This window comes from Filicampus tigris, chromosome 3, assembly GCF_054856515.1.
Source record: "Filicampus tigris isolate MCC_2025a chromosome 3, RoL_Ftig_1.0, whole genome shotgun sequence".
Lineage (NCBI taxonomy): Eukaryota > Metazoa > Chordata > Actinopteri > Syngnathiformes > Syngnathidae > Filicampus > Filicampus tigris.
Window position 1 is genome coordinate 24,444,298 of NC_141219.1, and position 22,850 is coordinate 24,467,147.

General features: G+C 39.4%; 2 protein-coding genes across 3 annotated transcripts in view; one reads left to right on the plus strand and one right to left on the minus strand.

Annotated features, from left to right (window-relative positions):
* Positions 1–1,577: 1,577 nt before the first annotated feature.
* Positions 1,578–9,019, plus strand: calml4a (calmodulin-like 4a). Its single transcript, XM_086025670.1, has 5 exons — positions 1,578–1,646; positions 1,725–1,755; positions 2,000–2,140; positions 6,544–6,732; positions 8,833–9,019. Exons 1-5 carry the CDS (start codon positions 1,644–1,646, stop codon positions 8,928–8,930), a joined length of 462 nt encoding a protein of 153 aa, XP_085881796.1. The 5' UTR covers positions 1,578–1,643; the 3' UTR covers positions 8,931–9,019.
* A 1,031-nt stretch (positions 9,020–10,050) lies between these two features.
* adamts7 (a disintegrin-like and metallopeptidase (reprolysin type) with thrombospondin type 1 motif, 7) overlaps positions 10,051–22,850 on the minus strand; it is a 105,784-nt gene continuing 92,984 nt past the window's right edge. Inside the window, exon 24 of one of the 2 annotated variants that reach the window (XM_086026597.1) lies at positions 10,051–12,451. In XM_086026597.1, the coding sequence (XP_085882723.1) occupies positions 12,276–12,451 (176 nt within the window). In that variant the 3' untranslated portion in view covers positions 10,051–12,275. Of the gene's footprint in view, positions 12,496–22,850 lie in introns of both variants that reach the window. The other variant, XM_086026598.1, reaches the window with a different exon arrangement.

The window sequence follows — 22,850 nt, forward strand, 5'->3', positions numbered from 1 at the left end:
GGTGGACTCCAGTTTTGCTGACGAATGACGGGAGTGCCGGTGCTATTGAAGTTTGCAGTCGGAATCACTGATGAAAGCCCGTTTGAAATCGGAGGCGGTCCGGCCTATAGGCAAGTACTATTCTCGTGGACACACCATGTGTAGGACGGGTCAAGGGGGTTGGGTAGAGTGTGAGCTTGGCGGCGGTCAAAAAGGGGGAGGAGACGTTGGTGGTCGGATTCCCGACAACAGAAGGTAGTTCTAGGGCTCTAGGGAAACCTCTCAACCTCACCCACCTGTGCTGGTGTGTGAGGTTGAGAGGTTTCGATTAGATACAGTCAGGCTCCACTCAACTCACAGCTAGGGCTCTAGTACCAGTTTTCTTGAGAGCCAATGGACGCTCTTTCACTCTGGAGTCACTTTCCCACGGTGAGAGACGCCGAGCAGGTGTGGGCATACTGCCCATCGGATCACTGCCTGTACGTTGGGGTTCACAAGAAAGACTTCCGGACGGCGTCAAGGAAATTTTGGTCCACACTCCGACATCTCAGGAGGTTGAAGCAATGCAACATTATAACTGTGTATACTGATGATGGGGCTTTGCTGACCTCGACACGAGCCGTTAAGAGACTGTGAGAAGAATACTTCAAAGATCCTCTCAATTCCAGCGACACGCCTTCATATCAGGAAACAGAATCTGGGGACTGTGAGGTGGGCTCTCTTTTCTATCTCTGTGTTTGAAGTCGCCTGAGGTGGTTAAAAAGCTCCTTGGTGGCAAGTCCCCGTGAGTGGATGAGATCCGTCAGAAAATGATGAAGTCTCTCTGATCTGACCCCAGTCACGATGGCGATGGTGAGGAGGTGGTGCTAGTCTTGAAGAAGGAGAAGAAGGAAGATGTGATGGTCTTATTGGGGGAAAAGGAAAAGAATGGAGCAGGAATTTGCAATAACCAGGCCGGTAGAGATGAATGTAAGGCTGCCGCACGGTAGTGTATTATACCTAAAAAAATGATCAGACCTAAAATCACAGTCTGTCACCGCTCAATGCTTAGTACTCAGGGCCTTGCCACGCGGCAGGACAAGCAAGAAATTTTTGCATGCACCGGAAACCTCTCCATCACAAGTTTACGGGCTTCATTTCAGGTCCAGTCCCTGGATGTATCATTACTGATTTTTATTGACTTGCTTATATCCTTCGACAATTACAGGTAACATAGAGGGACAGACAACCATTCACACTCACACCATCACTGAGTGGAAACAGAACCCCAGCAACCTGCACGGAAGCCAGGAGAATGGACTACTACACCATCATGACATGATTATAGTATTGAAGGCTGTATGTCGACTTGAGTAATATTCTCATGGTTTTTTTTTTCTCACCCTGACTAATATCAGATTATCTGTCTACTTTCATTTGAATTCAAATGTACTTTAAATCAATTGTGTGTTGAACGGGATAATCTTGTAACTGTTGCTCTTGTTGCTTGCCTGGAAGGGATAGGGTGTGTAAACTGTGCTGCACCTTGGATCTGGTATCTGCGTTTCCACAGCAACACATATTAAATTACTTGCAGGCTTGGTGGTGTTGGACTTTAAACAGGTGGAGGGACAGACGTCAGGAAATTCATTTCTTCTTCCTGGAAAGTGACTCAAGTACTTCAAATGGTAAGAACAATTGTTTGTGTTAGATTTTCGAAGACCATTTTTTGGTGTTTTTGATTGGATCTTGTTATTTCATCACAGGCAAAATTCTTTACACCAGCTCAAATCAATGGTAAGACTGCTTCGCAGCACCATTCTTTACCCCCATCATTCACAAAAGAATGTTTGAATGGGACTTTTAAAACTTTTACGAGACAGTTTGCAGTCAAATGGAAATACTGTGTGATTTTAGAATGCCATACTGAGCATTGCTATGTACTTCCTCAACATTGTTACTTTCAAGTGAACTTGTTTGATTACAGTTTTGAACTGCAGATAAACTGACGATCTCATTCACGACCGTATTTTCCTTGCAGAGTTCAAGGAGTGCTTCTCATTGTATGACAAGAAACAAAAGGGAAGGATTGATGTCAAGGATCTGATCACAGTTATGCGCTGCCTCGGGACAAGCCCCACACTTGGTGAAATTGAAAGACATCTTCAAGTTCACAAAATTGGTAATTATGCAACCAAATAACGGATGACTGAGAAATTAATTACATTTCACTAGAATGGCCTCTATTAGAGTACGGTCCTTTGCCAAGGCCAAACAACCCTATTTTGGATCAGCCCCTTAGTAGAGAAATTTGCTCCACCACCCAGGGGTGGAGCCATTGGTGGGCATGGGTGAGCCCCAAGGCCCACAAGCTCACAGGGCCCATGAGAGGTACCCGTTTTGTAGGATGCATTACGATGTAAATCGTAAATTTATATAATATAAATAATATAATGATAAAATAGTAAAATAGTCATAAAATAGTAACTATTCACCTGAAGCGGTGGGTGGATGCGAGTGGTGCCCAATGCATCTGTTTGGTTCAAGCGGATCTGGTCGGAGGAGGGGTTCTGTTAGACAGGGTTTCTGTCAGACCGGAAGTGTTTGTGGTATAGATTTGCAAATAAAAGCGTTTACATTTTTGACAGGAAGTGATGGTAGTAAAGATTTGAAAGTAAAAGTGATGAGAATAAAAGCGATTACATTTTCACACCAACTTGTAAAACGCGCATTAACGCCGCTTACTATTGGCACCCCCCCCACTCTTTTTGTGACGATCAGGCATTGGCTGATAGACATCTGCTCCTGAGATCAGTACGAGCATAACCCTTAAATTAGTTCCTCTGACTTGATACTACGTCAAGTACCTTGAAAAAGACCAGAACCATAATTTTGATTGTTAGAATCATAATTTTAGAACATTGGGCTACTTTTAACTAGTGTCTAGAAATTTAGAAAAGCCTTTGTAACAAGGACGTGTGCACATTGTACTGTTTCTACTTATAATACTTAATATTTATACTTATACTTAAAATTTCTGAAAAGTCATGTCATGTTGTTGCATTATAAGAAGAAACTTGTAATAATATTTATATAAAATGTCCTATAATATTTATATACCTGTATCATCATTTTATGCTGTTTGTAATATTTGTTATAGTTGTTAAATATCTACATAGCTAGAAAGTATTGTATAATTGGAGTAATCATAGTTCATTTATTTTTATTGATGTATTTTTTCAATACTGTACAGAATATAAGAGGAAAAGTAGGATCTTATGTAAGGAGTAGGACTAGATATTAGTTTGTATTTCCTCATGCCCCCTTTCGAGCATGTGATAGTTTGCTTTGCCTTGCCATATTTTTTATTCATTCATTCATTCATTATCCATACCGCTTATCCTCACAAGGGTCGCGGGCGTGCTGGAGCCTATCCCAGCTGTCTTTGGGCAGTAGGCGGGGGACACCCTGAATTGGTTGCCAGCCAATCGCAGGGCACACAGAGACAAACATCCGCACTCACAATCACACCTAGGGGCAATTTAGACAGTCCAATCAACTTACCATGCATGTTTTTGGAATGTGGGAGGAAACCGGAGTACCCGGAGGAAACCCAAGCAGGCACGGGGAGAACATGCAAACTCCACACAGGGAGGCCGGAGCCGGGATCGAACCCACGACCTCTGAACTGTGAGGCGGACGTGCTAACCAGCCGACCACCGTGCCGCCCGCCATATTTTTTAATTTGTTTTTATTTTCTTCTTTGTTTGACCCACAGAAAGGTATATTTGTATTCCAATTTTAATTGGAATATTATTCTTGACATATATTACTTACATGTACAAAATAAAGACAGTAGATCAATCAATCAATCAATCAATAAATCAATCAATCAATAGTGGCTGCTACATAAAAGACAAAAACCATTGCATATAAAATCGTAATGTATGAATCAACCAACTGTCTGCAAGACGCATTTTGCACTGCAGCGTTTGTCTTATAATGTTTCTAATTAACATTGATACAAGACTGAACCACTACTTCCTATGTATACATTATGCTGGAGCATTAATGAAATAACTGAATATGAAAGATGAGATGGACACAAACATTTCTTTACAGTAAGATAGTCTGTTCTTGTCTTTGATACTTTACCTTATATGTCCAACATCATTCGTCATGATTAATGATTAGAAAAACTGCATTCTGTTTGTACTCAACCCTGTGTACGATTGACTGTTCAAAAAGACACATTTAAAACGTTTAGTTAAGTCAAATGTATTAAATGAAGAAAGTCTCAGGGCTTTAAAAAGACCACGAGGACATCCCCTGATCTTAACTCCCAGGAGGGAAAGAAAGAACTCCAAACACAATTGAGAAAATGGGGAATCCCCCTTCCAGGATGACTAGGCTGCAATGGATGCTGAGTGGCAACAGTTAACAGACAATGCAGTGCTATACAACACAAACTCGAATAGTTTGTAAGTCCGTTTAAAGATAACAAGTGCTGCAGGATGACTCCTTTGGAGAAGTAGGTCCTCCTCAGAATCCGGCCCGGTTGGTCAATCTCCACTGCAGCACCACATCATCTGTTAGGTGTCCTTATCATCTTTATCACATGTGGGTACAGCCGATAGAAGTTGTTTGTTGCTCCTCTTGCTTCAAAAACTGTTTTTTTCCATTATTCAAATACAAGCTTCAAAGTCAATAGCATCAAAGTCTTAACTAAAACTGTCACGGTAAATAGATTTTTTTTTTTTGGCATAAGGAAGGATGTCTTGATGAAAAAAAACAAGTGGGATCCAAAAATAAATGAAAATATTGATGAAATCAACCTCAGAAGTGTTGTCCAGCTGGTGCTTCCTAAGTCGGAACGCAGGAAGGATCACCTCACAGAATTTCATCTCGCAGAAATGCCTTTGAAGAATCCGTCCACTGTGCAAATAATAGACTAAATAAATAAATAACATTTAATAAGAATAAAATAGACTGTCAGTCCGAAAAAATACTACCGTAATAATATCAGCATTTATTTTTATTTGCCATGTAGAAACACACAAGGGATGTGTCTGTTAGTTTTGAGCCACACTAGTATTAAAGTTATGAGCAACTATAACTAAAAGAACATTTGGGACCTGACTAATTACTGCTGTGCAAGTGATAAAGAGAGTACATCAAAAAGTACAGTCAATGCCAACGAAGTCTTCTAGAGCTTACTTAAAAAAAAACCAACTAAAAAATAATAATGAAAAAAACTTACAAAGGTGAAGTCATAGGCAGCATCCAGGACTTGGTAAACTTAGGAAGGGGTCACGTGGTGTTGGACTCCATGTTGGAACAACATCAAGATCGTCTTTCTCTGTGTAATATATTGTCGCCAATATATCAGGCACTCAAAGCACATTTAGAGAACATATTTTCTATTATTTTTTTCTCTTGAGATTGGGCAATCTGCTGAATGAGGCCAGAGCAAGCGTTTCCTATCAGCAATTGAAAAAAAAGTTGAAATTATTTGGCTTTTCTGTATATGTCAATTTGAGCATACAGTAATCAAAAGACATCCATCTGTAGGTGACCTACAGTATATTCCATTTCATTGTCCATCCAAAAGCTGGCACGCATCAGGGCAGCTGTCTGAGTTTTCACCATCAGCTTCTTTCCTGGCTTTTTAATGTCCAAGACATAGTCAAGTTGATTAAAACACACACACACACACACACGCACGCACACACCCCCACACCCACAAATCTATTTTAAAACAAAAATACAATGTACAATGGCGGCACGGTGTTCGACTGGTTAGCACGTTCGCCTCACAGTTCAGAGGTCGTTGGTTCGAGCTAAGCAATAAAGTTATACACGTCCACTGGCCGACAACACGGCATTCACACGCGGAAATATTATGGTGAAATTTACGCGGGTAACGATAACCAAAGTTATTTTTGATAAAGTTACAACCACAAACAGTCAATTTTAGAATTTGCTTAGTGTAAATTAGACACAGATAACGAAGCGTCATTTACCGTTCTCGTAAGATGTTGGATTAGTTAAATCATGTAGAATAATTCGATTAAAATGATTAAAAGTAAGATAAGTAAAACTAAAATAAAAAATACCGTGCAGATTTCATGCAGGGGCGCATGAGAACAGAAACGTTTTTAACCTTGATTTAAAAGTGTCTACATTTGGTGAAAGTTTAATCTCCACTGGCAGTTTGTTCCCCTTTTTTCCAGCATAACAGCTAAATGCTGCCTCCCCATGTTTAGTCTGCACTCTGGTCTGGACTAGCTGACCTGAGTCCTTGTATCTGAGGGTCCTGCTGGGTTGGTTTTTGATGATGTAATTAGAATATTTTGTTTTGGGCACAGAAAAGGGACTTATTGGACTTAATGGGTGGAAGCAATTAAATTGTATTCACTTTGTTGCTGGGGGACCATTTCACAGTAAGCTTAGCTAAACAGATTGTGCAGTAAAAGAGTGGTTAGGTTAAACAACACATTTGCAAAATAACTCAAGGTTTCTTCATGGATATTTCACTTGATTGGAATTTTGCGAATAGATATTCATTGGTTCATTATGTTTTAGAAAGGTCAGGGAGCTTGGACTTCTCTACATTCCTGACCATGATGCATCGGCAAATACAACAGGAAGACCCAAAGACAGAAATCCTTGAAGCCCTGAGGATGACAGACAAACAGAAGAAAGGATACATTCAAGCCTCGGAGCTGAGAGCCAAGCTCACCATGTTGGGAGAGAAACTTACTGTCAAAGAAGGTAAGGAAAAGAATTAGGGTCTTTATGTTTTTCCCAAACGCTATAATGTTCCTCAACATGGCACAGACTCTCGTCCATATACTGGAGCTCTTTTAGTCTTAGTGGGAGACCACTTACATGTCCAGCTTATTTATTTAGCCTCATAGTCATAATACTTGAGCTAAAGGCTTTCAGGCAAGAATTCCTGGATGAGAATGTCACCCAAAATTGTGATGTAATGTTCTGAAAAGATTTAAAAACCGTGTGGAATATACCAAGGATTGACCTGTCCGCATCCAGTGTCAACCACATAACATACACTATGACAGCAATTCTGTTGGCAGGTTGGGCATGTAGGGAGGCTATGCAGGACAAAACTGCTCCCCGAAACCGAAGGCAAAATTTGGATAGAATCTTCGCCTGATGCCAATGTGTAGTACACCGATGATTGGTGATGGTGGGCATACCTGAGGTCAGCGGACATATTTAGGTTGCCACCTATTATCATCACCTGCTCATTCTGTATGCAATGAGGGTATGACGTACAAGCTTACGTTATCTGTTGCCGCACCAGCTAAGGGCAGTAGCAATGCTCTGGTCACGCACAGGTGGTGCGTCCTTTTCCTAACAGTTATGTCTTAATGGGAGGGGTGAGTGAGGAGCCGCTTTGATGAGCGTCGGCTGTGGTCATGCCGTTTGAAAAATATTTCTTTGTACTTATAAAGCGTAGGCATTTCATTGTAGCATCATATAAACTGTGCTTTTGTGTGAAGACAAAAAGGTCATCACCTTGCTCCTTCGTGTGTCTCTTTGAGATCAAAGGATACAAAACTACTTCAAAGGGAATACATACCTGTCTATACATACCGGTCTATTCGTGTTTATACTTTTTGCACTTGCACTTGGTCAGGAACCAACTTTCAGCGGCCAGCCAGCTTGTATTCGAACTGTCTCCTTGCATGCAAGTTTTTATTAAATTGTGTCCCTCATTTCTCTCGAGTACTTGTCCCGTTTCTTGTCTATTAAGGGTTTATTTACATGTTCCCCATGACAACGCACACAATGGCACAAACCTTTTTTAAATACACCGGCTTGCGTATGTCTGTGAAATTACCAACACTCGTTCGACCACGCCTCTGCGCAGATTTATGACGCAGACCGCGCCGGGTTTGCACCGGTCAAGAAAATAGAACCATTCACTACACTTCCAAAAGGGGTTTCAATTTGTTTAGTGTTCAACTGAGTTGGACAGGTATTTTCACTGTGTGCATGAACAAAGGACATTTTGCGGTAGTCTTGAAATATCCATCCATCCATTACCTATACCGCTTGTCCTCACAAGGGTCGCGGGCGTGCTGGAGCCTATCCCAGCTGTCTTCGGGCTGTAGGCGGGGGACACCCTGAATTGGTTGCCAGCCAATCGCATTGCACATAGAGACAAACAAACATCCGCACTCACAATCACACCTAGGGGCAATTTAGAGAGTCCAATCAACTTACCATGCATGTTTTTGGAATGTGGGAGGAAACCGGAGTACCCGGAGAAAACCCACGCAGGCACGGGGAGAACATGCAAACACACAGGGAGGCTGGAGCCGGGATCGAATCCACGACCTCTGAACTGTGAGGCGGACGTGCTAACCAGTCGACCACCATTTATTTATTTTGCATAAATACTGGTCCACACTGCTATCACAATTGGGTCAAATGCGGTCAGGAGAGGAAATACACAAAATAACCAATCTATTCAAATGCCAAACTAAAGTGTACAAATTATTGTGGAAATATGATGTTGCCTATGGCAGGATGTTACTGCAATGCACAGTATATTCCAAGTTTGCTATGTTGCAAAAGATAAAAATTAAGCTTACAACAAATGTATGTTTTGCATTGCTTCCCCCGGGCAGTTTGTTTCTGTTTGTTAAACATTTCATTGTGGTCCCAGTGTGTGTGGAGACTGCTGCTAGACACACTACCGTCCCTTGATTAGTTTGATATAGAATTAGCGCCTTCTTCCACTGATAGAAGATAAATGGAAGGGCCATTTCAATATACTGCAATGTATCAATGTGCAGTCTTTTGGCACGTTGTGTGAAAGCTATTTTCTGTTTTCTTTCCTAGTGGATGAGCTGTTCAAAGAAGCAAACATCAAGCCAAGTGGAGTTGTTAACTATGAAGAGTTCACTGAAATGGTGACTCTGCCACCTGTTGATTATTGAGCTGAGCCATTGTGAGGAATAAACACACAGACACTGCTGCATGCTGGTTTCATTTGAACTGTTTTTATAAAGTTTGCTGAAACATCCAAGGAGTTGTCATTGTGTCTATCGTGGTAAAATACATCTCATTCAGGACATTTAATTTTATTTTCTCCTTACAAACCAAAAGAAATCATCAAAAAACACTGAAGATTCATCATATGCTTTCCACAAACAACAGAGGAAAAACGGGGATAAAATCCTGAACTGCCCCCCCCCCCAAAAAAAAAACGGAAAAACACCCAAAGTATCTATAAAAAATTGAAAAACAAAAATCTGTGAATATGCAAATTTTCTGGTACCAAACGGCAAATATACATCAACTGTAGTTTCAAGTTGTAGTATCACCCTTCACCACTAGATGCCAGACATGGCTGAGTTGTGCTTGCCCAAGGTGTAATACTGCCCTACATTACAACATAGGCCTAATCATTTTTTTTTTTGCAGATTTTGAATGATATGCAAGACAAACAGTACCTCAATATTAAAATTTTGAGTGAGTTGATTTTTGTGAAAAAAATGTACAAAATGAGTTCTTGCACTTAATGTTGGTTTCTTTTTCATCAGTTTTGTGCAGTCCTTGAATGGTAATTTTTTTGCAAGTGAGCCCTTTGCACGGGGACTCAAGCCCATTGTTGTTGGGTAAGTATAGAGGATCTTTTTTTTACATGCATTCAAAAATGTATTATGAAAAATAAGAGGGGAAGTCAACCCAAACATATTTTTCTCAAGAATATGTTCTATGCATGCCCGCGAGTTGAAACAAGGCAATATGATTCATATGAAATATAAGTTAAGCAACAAAATCCACCCGTTTTTAGCCTTCTCTGGAGGCGGCCATTTTGTCACTTCTGTGAGCTGAAAATGACATCACAGATCCTCAGTGCTCAGATAACGACCAATCACGGCTCACCTGTTTTCCGAAGCTGAGCTATGATTGGTCGTTATCTGAGCCCTGAGGGTGTGTGATGTCATTTTCAGTTCACAGAAGTGCCTCCAGAGATGGCTAAAAATGGGAAGATTTTGTTGCTTAACTCATGTTTCATATTAATCATATTGCCTTGTTTCAACTAGTGGGCCTGCAGAGAACATATTCTTAAAAAAATATGTTTGGGTTGACTTCCACTTTAAATACTGTTTATTAAGAGGACAATTATACAAATAGTATCGGGTCTGCCCACTTGGAACCCTGTCAGAGGAGGTAAAAAAATTAGCTGGTAAGTGAAAAAGGGAAAGATTTTACATCAAAAGTAAGCTTGGATCGACAAAATAAAACTAACCCCAACCCTAACCTCATAAATAAAAACTACATTAGTATGAAATCAAGTGTAAATATGTAAATTGTATATAATTAAAATCATGTATCATTGTGTCATGCCATGAATGTATGCTTCACAAATATAATAATTAAGAAGCAGTGAGGAAAAATGTTTTCTTTTTAATGCAGCGCATGCAGTATATTTCATGTTTAACACTCTGTGGCAAGACAAACTGACAAAGGTCACTGCAAGCAAGGTTTAAGGCGCTTGATTTTTTGTGCTGACCACTGTCACATCGTGTCGTCAAATAAACTTTAAAATATTTTTGTCATGTGGCGAAGCACGTACAAACACTGTGAGTAACCTTAGCACCGATGCTAGCACCAACGGTAGACAACCTGAGACGTGTGCAGGTGTTGCCATGGCAATGATTGAAATGTTATTGCAGTGCACCACCAGCACTCTGTTAAAGCTGTTACTTTGAGTTGAAATAAAATCAAAATCACATGGCCTGAGAAAATCCATTTGAGAAAGTTTAGCACAGCATTATGTTAATTATATTTCAATTAGATTTGCTGGTATAAATAACTTATTATAGACATACGAGTACATGCTAAAGTATAAGTAACGTTTAATGTTAAGAATACATAAATTAAATTACAAAACCAAATAAAATATGACTGCTGACAGACATGTCCCTATTTGAGATGTATTTCTAGTTAACCTGTTACTTTGCTGGTGGTTGAATAGTTACCTGAGAAATGCATAATTTGCATTTAAAAACCTAGTGTGTGAAGGTATAAAATACATTTAGAAAAGTAATTTTAGAGCCATGTTACATTTCACGGAATTATTGGCTCCTAGCTGGCGATAAAGAGGCTTTGTTTGTTTTCAACACAGGGTTTGATTTATGGCAGGCCGTTATCATTTGCCATTAGACACACTAGTGTGTAATTCTGGTTTAATGTGCTGCATCAAAAACCTTTCAAAGAAACTTACGGAAAGATAACTGGGTATGAAGGCTTTGGAATTGGCAATTTTCGTTTCAGAGATGCTTATAAAAAAAAAAAATAAAAAAATTAAAAAAAAGGAAAAACATTAACTGTCCTACACGCGGCACTGTGCCTCCCAATGTAGAAAAGACCAAATCAAACGGAAATACAATTCATAAAACCTACGGTTAATATATGACCTGGACACATCTATCTAGGAGTCTTTGTCATAGAAAGCTGCTTTTCATTGAAACTTAAATGACTATCAAAAGTCAGGAATAATACGGTACAGTATTTAAATATCGAATTAAGGCAGCGGGCCTGCCTACACCTCACCCGAATTTAGGAGCAGATGTTGCCTCGAGCACCACATATCCTGCAGCCTAATTTTTTTTCCATTTGTTGTGGTGATCATGTCATCCTTCAAAGATTTTTGTACCTTATTTGAGCACCATTAAGTGTAAAATTATTAGTGAATAGTGTGTTAACGTTGCACTGTCACATGTACTGAGATTTGTATTGAGATTGAGAACTATGGACAGCTGTGACGATGTTGTAAATGAACAAAAATTGGGAAAAGTTTGATATCAAATCAGCGCTCATGTAGGTTATGATTGAGACAATTCCAATCACCTGAGATGAGACAATTCAATTTTGTATCTCTACAATTGCTTTGCAACCATAAAATATCACATCTGCTGCGAGTCATCTTTTGTCAGCTTCATATGTGCGGTAATTAAGCGCAGGTAAACAGACACATATGGGGAACTGAAGCACCTGTCTTTGTTTTATCTCTCTCTGTAAATGCATCCTAGCATATCTAATTTATACATTCATTTCTATTGTACCTGCTACCAACCACAAACAATTGTGTGTAGTTTCTCTACTTGTGTGTGTGTGTATATACTGTATATTCTATTCTAAGCAGGCTACATTGATGGGAGAGCATGATCTTCTGTAGCCTTTTGTCAGTGACAGTTTTGCCATTCTGGGCAATATATTATCTACAAACTGAAACTAAATATATACATTCCCTCCGTTACTGAACAGAGAAGTTAAGCCCGCAGTCTATTGAGGTGACAAAATCCATATTTCATTGATGAGTTGTTGCCTTGCTCTTGGTTCAGTGGCGACTGATGCTGCCGGGCCGGCCTGGCTGTCGGTTGCTGCAGGTTTTGCAGCACTGCGCTCGCACGTTGGGCAGCTGGCAACGGGCCAACCATTGCAGGGTCTGACAGAAGCGAGATGTTAGTCGATCACGGAGGCAAACCTCCCCTGGTTGGGGGACAGACACACAGGTGATATTTGAGACCAGGGGACAGAAATGTGCTACAACTTCAAACCTTTAATACATTTATTGACCTGTGCAATAAACGGATTCTGTTTCATGAGCTTTGCTAGGTAACTGACCTTGGAGCTCCCTGGGTGAAAAGTGTGGTTAAATGGAAAAAAAACAACAATAAACAAACTGTGAAAGTTCAATGTTCAATCCTCCTTTCTCTTTTTTTTTGGTACTGTTTGTACCACTGTCAGGAAGAAAAGGAAACATCTGGATTTCTTCTTACTGAATTCTCCTGTGCTCACGTTGCTGTAAAAGCAATTTTGACAATATTTGAGATGGGGTCGTGCATGCAAAGTTAAGGGAGACGTATTCTGATTTTCTGCACATTGAGATGTCCAAGTTATGATGATGTTTTATGTTCGTATTACACAACATATCATGTTTAGATTTAGGCCAAATATATTCAATATAATGCATACAGAGGATTCTCAAGATTTGAATGGCCCAAATGTCTTACAGATTGGATGCAATCAGGATGGCTGTGACAAAAAGCCACACCAACCGTGTACATACAGTATATTATGTATTACTACATACTATATTTTGTCATCGTTAGGTGGGGTTTGTAAAATAACCAATACACACAGTCTTAGATATTGTTGAGTTCACTATATAATAATGATTTAGTGTGTCAATAAACACATTAGCAACTATCTCATATTTGTGAAAGTAACTGTAATATGTTTGCCCATTTGGGCAGCAGTGCCGGGCCTGAGACCTTCACACATTTGGTATTCCTATTCTTTATTATAGGTATTTTATAATATTCCAACTTCAACATGTTAAGATCATTTCATGTCACTGCATATCATTTAAAGTCATTCAATATCATTCCACATCATTCAATATCATTCCAAATCATTTCATAATTTTGCATTCAACCTCGCAGCCTTCACACGCAATTTCCCCAGAAATTGCATTCGCTAGTTAAGATTTCATAATATGGCTATAGCGAGACATTTATTAACTGATGTTAGAATTTTTGCACCCATGATCCAACTACCTCGAAATATCCTCAGTTGTCTCTCGTATGGGCCCTGTAGCCATTACAGTACGTATACTTGCACTGCAGTGGTTCATTGGTCTTTAGCTGACTTTCAGGGTAATTCGGGTACCTCGGTTAGAAAAAAATAAATACTTGAGGTATTTTTTTCTTACTCAAGTACCCACTTCTTGTATGTACATGTACATTGTCAGGAAGAAGTCAAGCTACCCACAGCAACAATTGTTCTTGCAATGCACAGAGATGGACACTTTTGCCGGTCTGTCCTCCGTCCGCGACCTGGGTACCCTTCCGTCTTCGTATCCTCCATCCTCATAAATGTAATCGTCCATTCTCGTCCTTTTAAAGCGCTTCAGTCCTTACATTCTGTCGCCCGCCCCAAAATAAAAAATAAAAATCCGTCCGTCCTCATAAACATTATTTGAAGCTCATTAGCTGGCTAATTTCCTATGCACGTCCACTTACCGGCTGGGAGGATCATGAGTGGATTGAATACCAAGATAGAATTTAGCTGCCAACACAGCCACATCGGTCACTAGACCGCCAGGTAACATCACGAGACTAAGATTACTTTATAATGCAATACTATTGTTTTTTATTGACAAACCTTTGCGTTGTAATGCAATACGTTTTTAGTTTTTATGGCGTTATTTCGCAATAAAAGAATTATTGCAAAATAATGCAAGGCTATTTTAAGAGGAAACAAAGACTTCCATTTTCAGGTCATTTAAATGTACATCGGCGTTGGTAGATATTTTTACGGTCTAAAGATGTCCCACACAAGGACATAATTTGCATGCAAAGGGATAAGGTACTAAATGTTAACAGTTAACAAAACAAAATTGTTAGCCATCTTTTGGCCATGCCCTATACATACCTTATCCCGGTTTACACACACAAGACAGGCTGGGCATGTTTCTGTCAGTCAGTGAAATGGCGTCCTGACTCCTGTTGCATAATCCATGGTAATACATGTGTTGAACCACTAGGGGTCAGACTATGCCTGTGCAGTGTTACTGCAGGGAACGCACATGAAAAAAGTTGTGTAAGCAGTTAATAAAGGGGGTTCTGTGGTATTGCCAAAGAGAACAGTGGTCTTGCTTTTTAAAAGAACCCAACACAGCACGTTTAGTCAGTACTTGACCCGGTTAGGGATGAATAGAGGGACGGACAAAAAAACACTTCCATCCTTGCTTAGGGACTCAATCGCAAATTAAGGGCGCTTAAAAAAAATTAAATTAAGACGCCGTTGGATTATACAGCATCTGTTGCCAGCATTTAGCGGCTCCAGCCTTAGAAGCTAGCAGTGCTAGCGGTTAGCAGTGATCAAGTGCCCCATGTAGGCTGGCGAGAGCCGTTGGATTACTTTCCAAAGGCAGTTTAATAGACGTAAATGACTGCACACTTTGATGCTGATAGCCTGACACTGTTGCCGTTCCTACTCATCACTTTTACAAACCAGGTTTTTTAAAGTGTGTTGTTTTAACTGACAAAATCACTAACTGTAGTTCTGATGTCACTTCATCTCATAGTCCAAAATCTATAGGGGGAAATTTGTCTAAAATTTCACTGTTTCTAGAGAGGGAAATAGTGTGCTGCTATGCACAGTTTTAATTTTAAGTACAAAATGTTGGTTATCTATAATGAAAACCATTTGGTCATAACATTATTAAGTGGAAATTAGTTTTTTTTGTTTTTAGTCTTCTGCATTTCTGATTGTTTTTTATCTGAATTCCTGATTATTCAATAGAATTTTCAGTCTGTTATCCAAATACCAAAATATTCGATAGCTGTAGCCCGACTGACTTTCATGCAGCAAAAGGGAACACTGTGTGAATTAACACTAAACGTGATTGTCTTTTTGAAATAGAATCACCATAGTGAAGTACTGCACTGTAGAACAACACTTGACTTTTTAAACCGTTCTCAAGAGATGAGTATGCAACAGCAAAGACAGACTTGGCTACATACTGATACAGTGGTACCTCTACTTACGAACATATCTTCATACAAAATTTTCAAGTTACGAAATGCCTCAACAGGAAAATATTGCCTCTTGTTACGGAAGAAATTTCAGGATACGAAAGGTAAAAATACAGTATGGGCTGCGACTCGGAGCTCCGGAGTTTCCTGAATGCAACATACTCATAGCTGCTCTGCCATTGGCTAGCCTAGCATCTTCCTGGCATCCCATTGGCTAAAACGGACCTCTACCGTATGTGTCTATGTGTGTAGATAGACAGGTAGATACATAGATATGTCTATGCAGCATCCTTGTCATTCGCCCCTCGGGCCATGAGGTGTTCTGATAGTTTTACGTGAATTACAGTATTCACTATGGACCCCTAGAAAGTGGAACGAGGAAAAGAAAAAAAGAAGGAAAAGAAAAAAAGAAGAAAATAGGTTTTTTTTTGTCCACACAAACAAAGCAAGAGATAGTAGAAAAGTATGAAAAAGGGATGCGTTTGGTTGACCTCGCCAAATAATATGACCGTAATGTATCAACTGCCGCCACGTTATTAAATCAGTTGTTTACAAAACGCCAGGCAAAAACAACTTCTGAGAGAGAACATGAACCAAAGAGGACAAAAAGCGATGAGGACAGCAATTAAAAGGTATATGACCATCTTTTTTATTCTTTACTCTAGTCTGTTTTTTATATTATGCACAACTCTCATTCATTGTGCAATAATCTAATTGTAACATATATTTGTAACATGTTTCGATGCATTTTCATGCTTTATAAAACATTTATGTCTGAATTTTGGGGGCTTGGAACAGATTAGGGCATTTACATGGAAAACACGTTTCTACCTACAAAATTTTCTAGTTAAGAAATTTCTTCCACAACCAATAAATTTCGTAAGTAGAGGTACCACTGTATATTGAAAAAAAACCCAGGCCATTCAGCAAGACTGAGTGAAACCTTTAGGAATCATTTGACTATCAACCAGTTATTGCTTTCAATGTCTTTTTGTCTCATTATGAAGTGGCAGGATGTGCTCAACAGGCATTCCCAAACTTGTCATCAAAAGTGCTACAGTATCACGAGGTCTTAGAAAAATAAAACATCCCACGCTTTCCTGTTAGGATTCAAAATCTGGAGGCCAGAGGGGGAGCTTGATGGCTTTAAAAGAAGACAACTCAAATATTTAACTGCAGTTACTGAGGTACTCTGAGTGAGCCCTGTTTGTCTAAGATACTGAAACACTTGAAAGTCCTCTTAGGTTTGCAATCCTTTATTGAAAGTACTACCATGTTCATCCACATATTGGAGACTTTTTTACTTTAATATTTTGGGTGTTTATACTACATAAATATAAATAAATATTTTGTATCATAAGCTGTACATGATGCAATGGGATGAGTTGCTCTTTGCTATGATGTAACAGACTCCAAGGATAATGGCTGTTAAGAAGAGCTGGGCATTCCGCCTATGTGACGGACCAGTCCGTCTATACGCCTATGACGGATGCCCAATGTGTAGGCGATAAACGGGAAACTTAAAAAAAAATTGTCGGACTAACTGTAGTCGGAAGCCCATATTTTCTGTCTATGTAATCGTGTATTTTCTCGGTGAGGTGGGGTTTCTGTAATAATGGTATTGGTAGATTGAGTTGTTGGTACGAGATGTTACGAGACTAAGGGCCGTACTAGATACATCTCCTTTCAATGCGGCGAGTTCCTTAAAGGTACATAAAGATTCAAAAAGGTCCTTAAAGGTGCTAAAAGGAGAAGCATTTAGTCCAGCCGCAGCAGGGTTTCTGTAACAATAGCATTGTTAAATTGAGTTATTATTATTTTTACATCTTCGATTGAGACAGTAAATAATAATCAACTCAAAATAATAATAAACTCAGGCCTGTGTGAAAGCCACATGTCTAGGCTTTCACACGTGCGAGTGGTAGTTTGCCGAAGTTAGGAGTTGTAACACCCCTTTTTTTGTAGATTACAGTACTTGAGGCAGCCCAGACTATTACACAGACTATCTCCCTCGGCCAGCACATAAATTGAGTTTGAGACCCCCCTATATGCTATATGCAGTAGTATGTTTAAGGTTCGGGTCTGGCTTTTGTAGACATCGTATTAGACATTGAGCAGATATGAAAAGAGATGAAACATGCAGCCTGACAAGAGGTGGGCCAACATACCTGTTAAAAAGCATTCATTCTTTTCATTGAGACTTCCACAATTCATTGAATTGCAGCAATTACCACAAAGAGTTGTGCAGCAAAATATGAAAGGGATACTTTACTCACGGCTCAGCTTGTGAACGTTAGGTGAGCTGTGATTGGTTATTACCTGAGCCCTCAACACGTGATGTCATTTTCAGTCAACAGCAAGTGTCAAAATGTGTTTTTAAAGAGGTTGATTGTATATAAAAAATAATGAAGTTATCAAATTCATTATGAACAAAATGTTGACTTTTTACTGCTGAAATTTGCAAAATTAAGAAAGTATCCCTTTAAGTTAGGGTATCACCATTTGTCCAGGCCAGTTGTAATACTTTGTGATTTAAACTCATTTTGTTGGAACATAATAATGCAATACCTGATTGAAATATTTTTAACTTTTGCCAGTTTGAAACTGTTTCAGTGTCCATTTTGGATTTTTCTTTCTTAAGAAAAGATTCTTAAAAATCCAATATGAAAACACTAGCTGTAAATCTAACCCAACTGCAAAAGCGTTGACCATTAAATATGATTTGATGTGGTACGTTACATGTGTATGCACATAATAAGCATGTGATTGCATTAGAAGGGTACAAAGGTACCAGCTGCAACTAAATATGCCTCATTTCCTGTTAATGTCTCCTCTCCTATTGGCTATGCTTGACTTGGTTCACCCGTAATCATCCCTGGGGCTCCAGCAGGCCCAATATAGAACAGTAATCAACAAACAGCAATGTGGAACATACTCAGTGGGTGATGCGAGTTGAGATGTTGTAATGCAAACATGTACTGTAAGGAGCTTGTTATACAGTATGTATCGGTATTGTAGCAGTATACTGCTTTCAAACATAAAAACTCTTTGTTCAACTGTACTTCCATGTGTCAAATTAAGAGTCAGCTAAATTCAGTTTGTAACATGATCCCCAGCTTTTTTGCAGTTGGCTGTTTACTAATTAACCTATTTGCATTTTTTTTTGCTGCGGAACCTATTTTCAGCAATTTTCTGTAAAACTCACCTATTTGCGGTTGTGTGCTCTTTCAGTAAGGCCCGCACATGCCAAAGCAGGCGCCGAAGCCCTGACTTATAGGAAAGTATCAATTGATGGTCTCAGGGGGCGGACAGGCGGAATGTAAGGATGGAAGTGCTTTAAAAGGACAAAGACGGAAGGGGTCGGAGGATGATAATTTTCATGAATGATGTAGGGACGAGGACGGAAGGGTGCCCAGGTCGCGGACAGAGGACGGACGGGCAAAAAAGTGCCCATTTATGGTTAAAAGGTGATGAGAACTACCTTGTTAGCATCGAGGAACATTAATAGCATCTGATAGCTTGCTCGGGGTGGGGCTGGTTGGGTTTATTTGTGTTTTGCAATGTGTCTGCTGCATGTGCCACAGAATATTTATTGAAATACAATTTGTCTCCTTAAATAGACCCGTTCATTGATATTGACCCTACTAATACGATGCGCCTAAGGAACCAAAAATGCGGTCACCATTATTTATGAGAAGACCAGTGTAGGCAATAAAATAGATCATGTACTTTAGTCATAATTTTCTTGTTAACTAATCTTTTATGGAGGATTTTAGGGGTGTTTGAAGTGGATTTATTCCATGTTTTTCTTTCTTAGAAAGTCCCAAACAGATGGCGGCCGCTTGTCATTTTGTTGATTTGAGAATTGTGGCCTTAGTGGCATGTGTACCATCCACGTGAGTCAGGAACTCATGTTACTTTCATTACTGAGTGCATGCTGCCAGTCATTTCTTCTCTTCTCTACAACTGTAACCACCTGCAGGGATAATAATGGCATAGGCACATCAGCAGAGAAGTTTTTCCACCCACAAAGCTACAGATGTTTTTTTCTGACACATCGCAGTAATTTACTATTATCATTGAAAATTACAATTGCACAAACCCCAACTCCATTGATGTTGGGACATTGTGTAAAACAGAATACAATGACTTGCAAATCCTTTTCAACCTGTGTTCAATTAAATACACTACAAAATCAAAATTTAAAAAATTGTCCTTATTTATTTTTAAACATTATTGTTGTTGTTGCTAATATTCATTTATTTGGAATTTGATGCCCGAAACACATTCCAAAATAGCTTGGACAGGTATATGTCTACCATTGTGTGGCACTGTTTCTTTTAACAGCAATCATTAAGTGTTTGGGAACTGAGGACACTAACTGTTGAAGCTTTGTAGATTGAATTCCTTCCCATTCTTGCTTGATGTACAACTTTAGTTGCACAACATTCCGGTGTTTCTGTGTTTTGTACTTCATAATGCGCCACACATTTTTCAATGGAGATAGGTCTGCACTGCTTGTAGGGCAGTCTAGTACTCACATGCAGAATGTGGCATGGCATTGTCACCTCAGATGCGCTTTTACTTGACTGTGCGAGGACAATAAGCAGCATTGTCCTTTTCCCCTTTGGCCCAGAGGACACAACGCCCATGAAATGACATGGTTTCAGATATTTTTGAAAAGAGCGGGAAGATTGCTGCTGAGCATTTTACTGTCGGATCGGTCATAATTCCCACAGGAGCATTTAATGTGTTGAAAAAAACTATCAGAGAAACTGAAGACAGCCTTTGTTGACCTACAAAAAATGCAATCTCTGAACTCAGAGGTATTTTTAAGCGGACCTCCGCCTAGAGTTTGACAAGGGGATGGGCGTTTCAGCCGGATAATGTCCCTGTCAAAATGGCTGAGAAGCATCTGCGCTTTTCATTACGTGATTTTTATTGACAATTTTTCCATTTTTTTGGGAACGTCACCATCTTTTCCAACGGGATTTCCAATGGGATTTATCTTAATTAGCAGGGATCAAATCACTGACTGACAACATTGTCAACAAGTGTGCATCACGGGGAACCCCGTTCCCCAAACAAAGGCGATGTTTATCCGCAACAACAGATAAAACAAGATTCTGTCTCGACTCCGAAGGACCATCAAGCACACATTGAAACTCAATCCTCCACACCCCTCCCTCCAGAACAGATGATTTTTCCTCATCAGCCCAAACTTCTGGGCCACATACCGGGAAAAAAAACTCAGAAGTGATTTAAGAGTGTTTTTGGACAGACTGGCCGGGGACTTTGCCCCACCCATAAATCGGGTGGAGTATGCTTGACTGACACATCAGCCTGATGACGTCATTGAAGGGAGGGCGAAAACAGTTCACGATTATTTCCTGCCTTGGTTTGTTCACGGCCTGTTGTTTTGGAACGGATTTTGAACATTTTAGGCAGCAAATATGCCAAACGGTGCATTGTGGCTGGGTGTAGTGACACATCGAAAGAAGGGGTCAACCTACATAAATTCCCGAAGGATGAAAAAGTGAGGAAACTATGGACCTAAAAAAAAAAAAAAAAAGGACTGAAATGGGACAGACTTGGCAAGACAGGTGTGATTTGCACTGCAGTTTGATGAGTCCGATTTTGAAGAAGGCTGTGGTCGGAATTTGGCGTTACCAAATCCAAATGGATCAAGCTGCCTGCCAACCCAAAAATAAAAAGCACTAGAGAGGGGAGGAACACGGACTCAGAGCCTCCCAAAAAGCAGAGACGACGGGCAGTCCCGGGTTTCAAAATAGAAAGGTAAGTCTTTTGACATGAATTTTATTTCCAAAACATAATCTTTCCAAAAATACTGACTCAAGTTTTTCACTTTTAAATTTTGTAAATGTACTCGACATTTTCATTATAGCTACGCCAGCTTACAACTACGTTCACACTGTTTGGCAATCACTAAATAACTATGCAATACTGTCACGTCTCGGGCTTGGTAGGCTTGTTTTAGCAAATTTTTTAAAAAGAAGTTACATTACTAAAAATGCCAACGTAAGGTTTTGATTTTATTTTTTGTAAGTATTTGGGACATTTCATTGGGTACAAACTATGCAACAGTGTCACGTTTAGGGCTGGGTAGTCTTACTGTATTTGCAAATAAAAATGTTACATTACTAAAAATGCAGACGTAAGGTTTTTATTTTTAATTTAATTTTTATTTAAGTTTCGTATTTTGCACACTTCATTAGGTACCTTAGCTAACAAGAGCTGCGGTGTTGTCTAAAATTGTTCGACAAATGCAAAATATACACAAACTATGCAACGGTGTCACGTTTAGGGCGGGGTACTCTTATTGCCTATGCAAAAAAATATATTACCAAAAATACTGAGGTTTTTATTTTATGTTTAGTAGGTGTATGCAAGATTCCCAATTATGTACATGTTTAATTACACTGATTACCAAGTTTCGGTACAAACAAATAAAGCACAGCCTCATTTCAAGCATAGTGAATGCCGCAGCACTCTTTGGAACACTGTGAAAGGAACTTGTGTTTATTCTCTTAATACGTTCTGGAAGAAAAAAATACTTTATCAATGTTGAATGTTTTGTTGGTGTTTTTTTTCTGGGATGCATCACAGAGTTGGTGAAGGTTGTGGTGAAGTGCACAAAAGAGGACAACATATCAGATAGGAAGCCATCACCACTGCCTCTAACAAGTGGCTTTGACCCCAGCAAGGAAGAAATTGTCGAGCAGAAGCTGCTTCATTCCAAACAAGCAACCCAAGTCATGATATGAAATCACCTCAGACTTTCAAATAAAGACTATATATTTTTTTTATAATGTCAGCATTGTTATATATCTGTATTGATTGTGTACATGGAGTGTGACACAAGTAAAAAGTGATCTGTTCCTTGAAAAGTGCTATATAAATAAAATGTGATGATGTGATGATGTTCATGGAAGTGTACAATTAGTTACAAAATGCATTTTCATTATAGAAAAACACAAAATGAAAGGTTACATGTAGAAGACATGAGGAAACTATATTCTTTGGCTCCTGAAACCCACGATGGAAAGGCCTCCCTGCTCATGGTTACGGCGCAGGATGGAAGGGGTACCCAAATTGAGCACCCCAAATCTCACCAGCCGCCTATAGGCGGCATTCCTATTCCTCCTGAAAGAAGAAGGGAAGCATAAGAATAAAAAATTAAGTGGAGGGATGACATTTGATATTGTAATACAGTATATACAGTACGTTTTACATGTTGGGTTAGTAAGTGATAAAAATGACATGTTTTTTTTTTAGTTAACT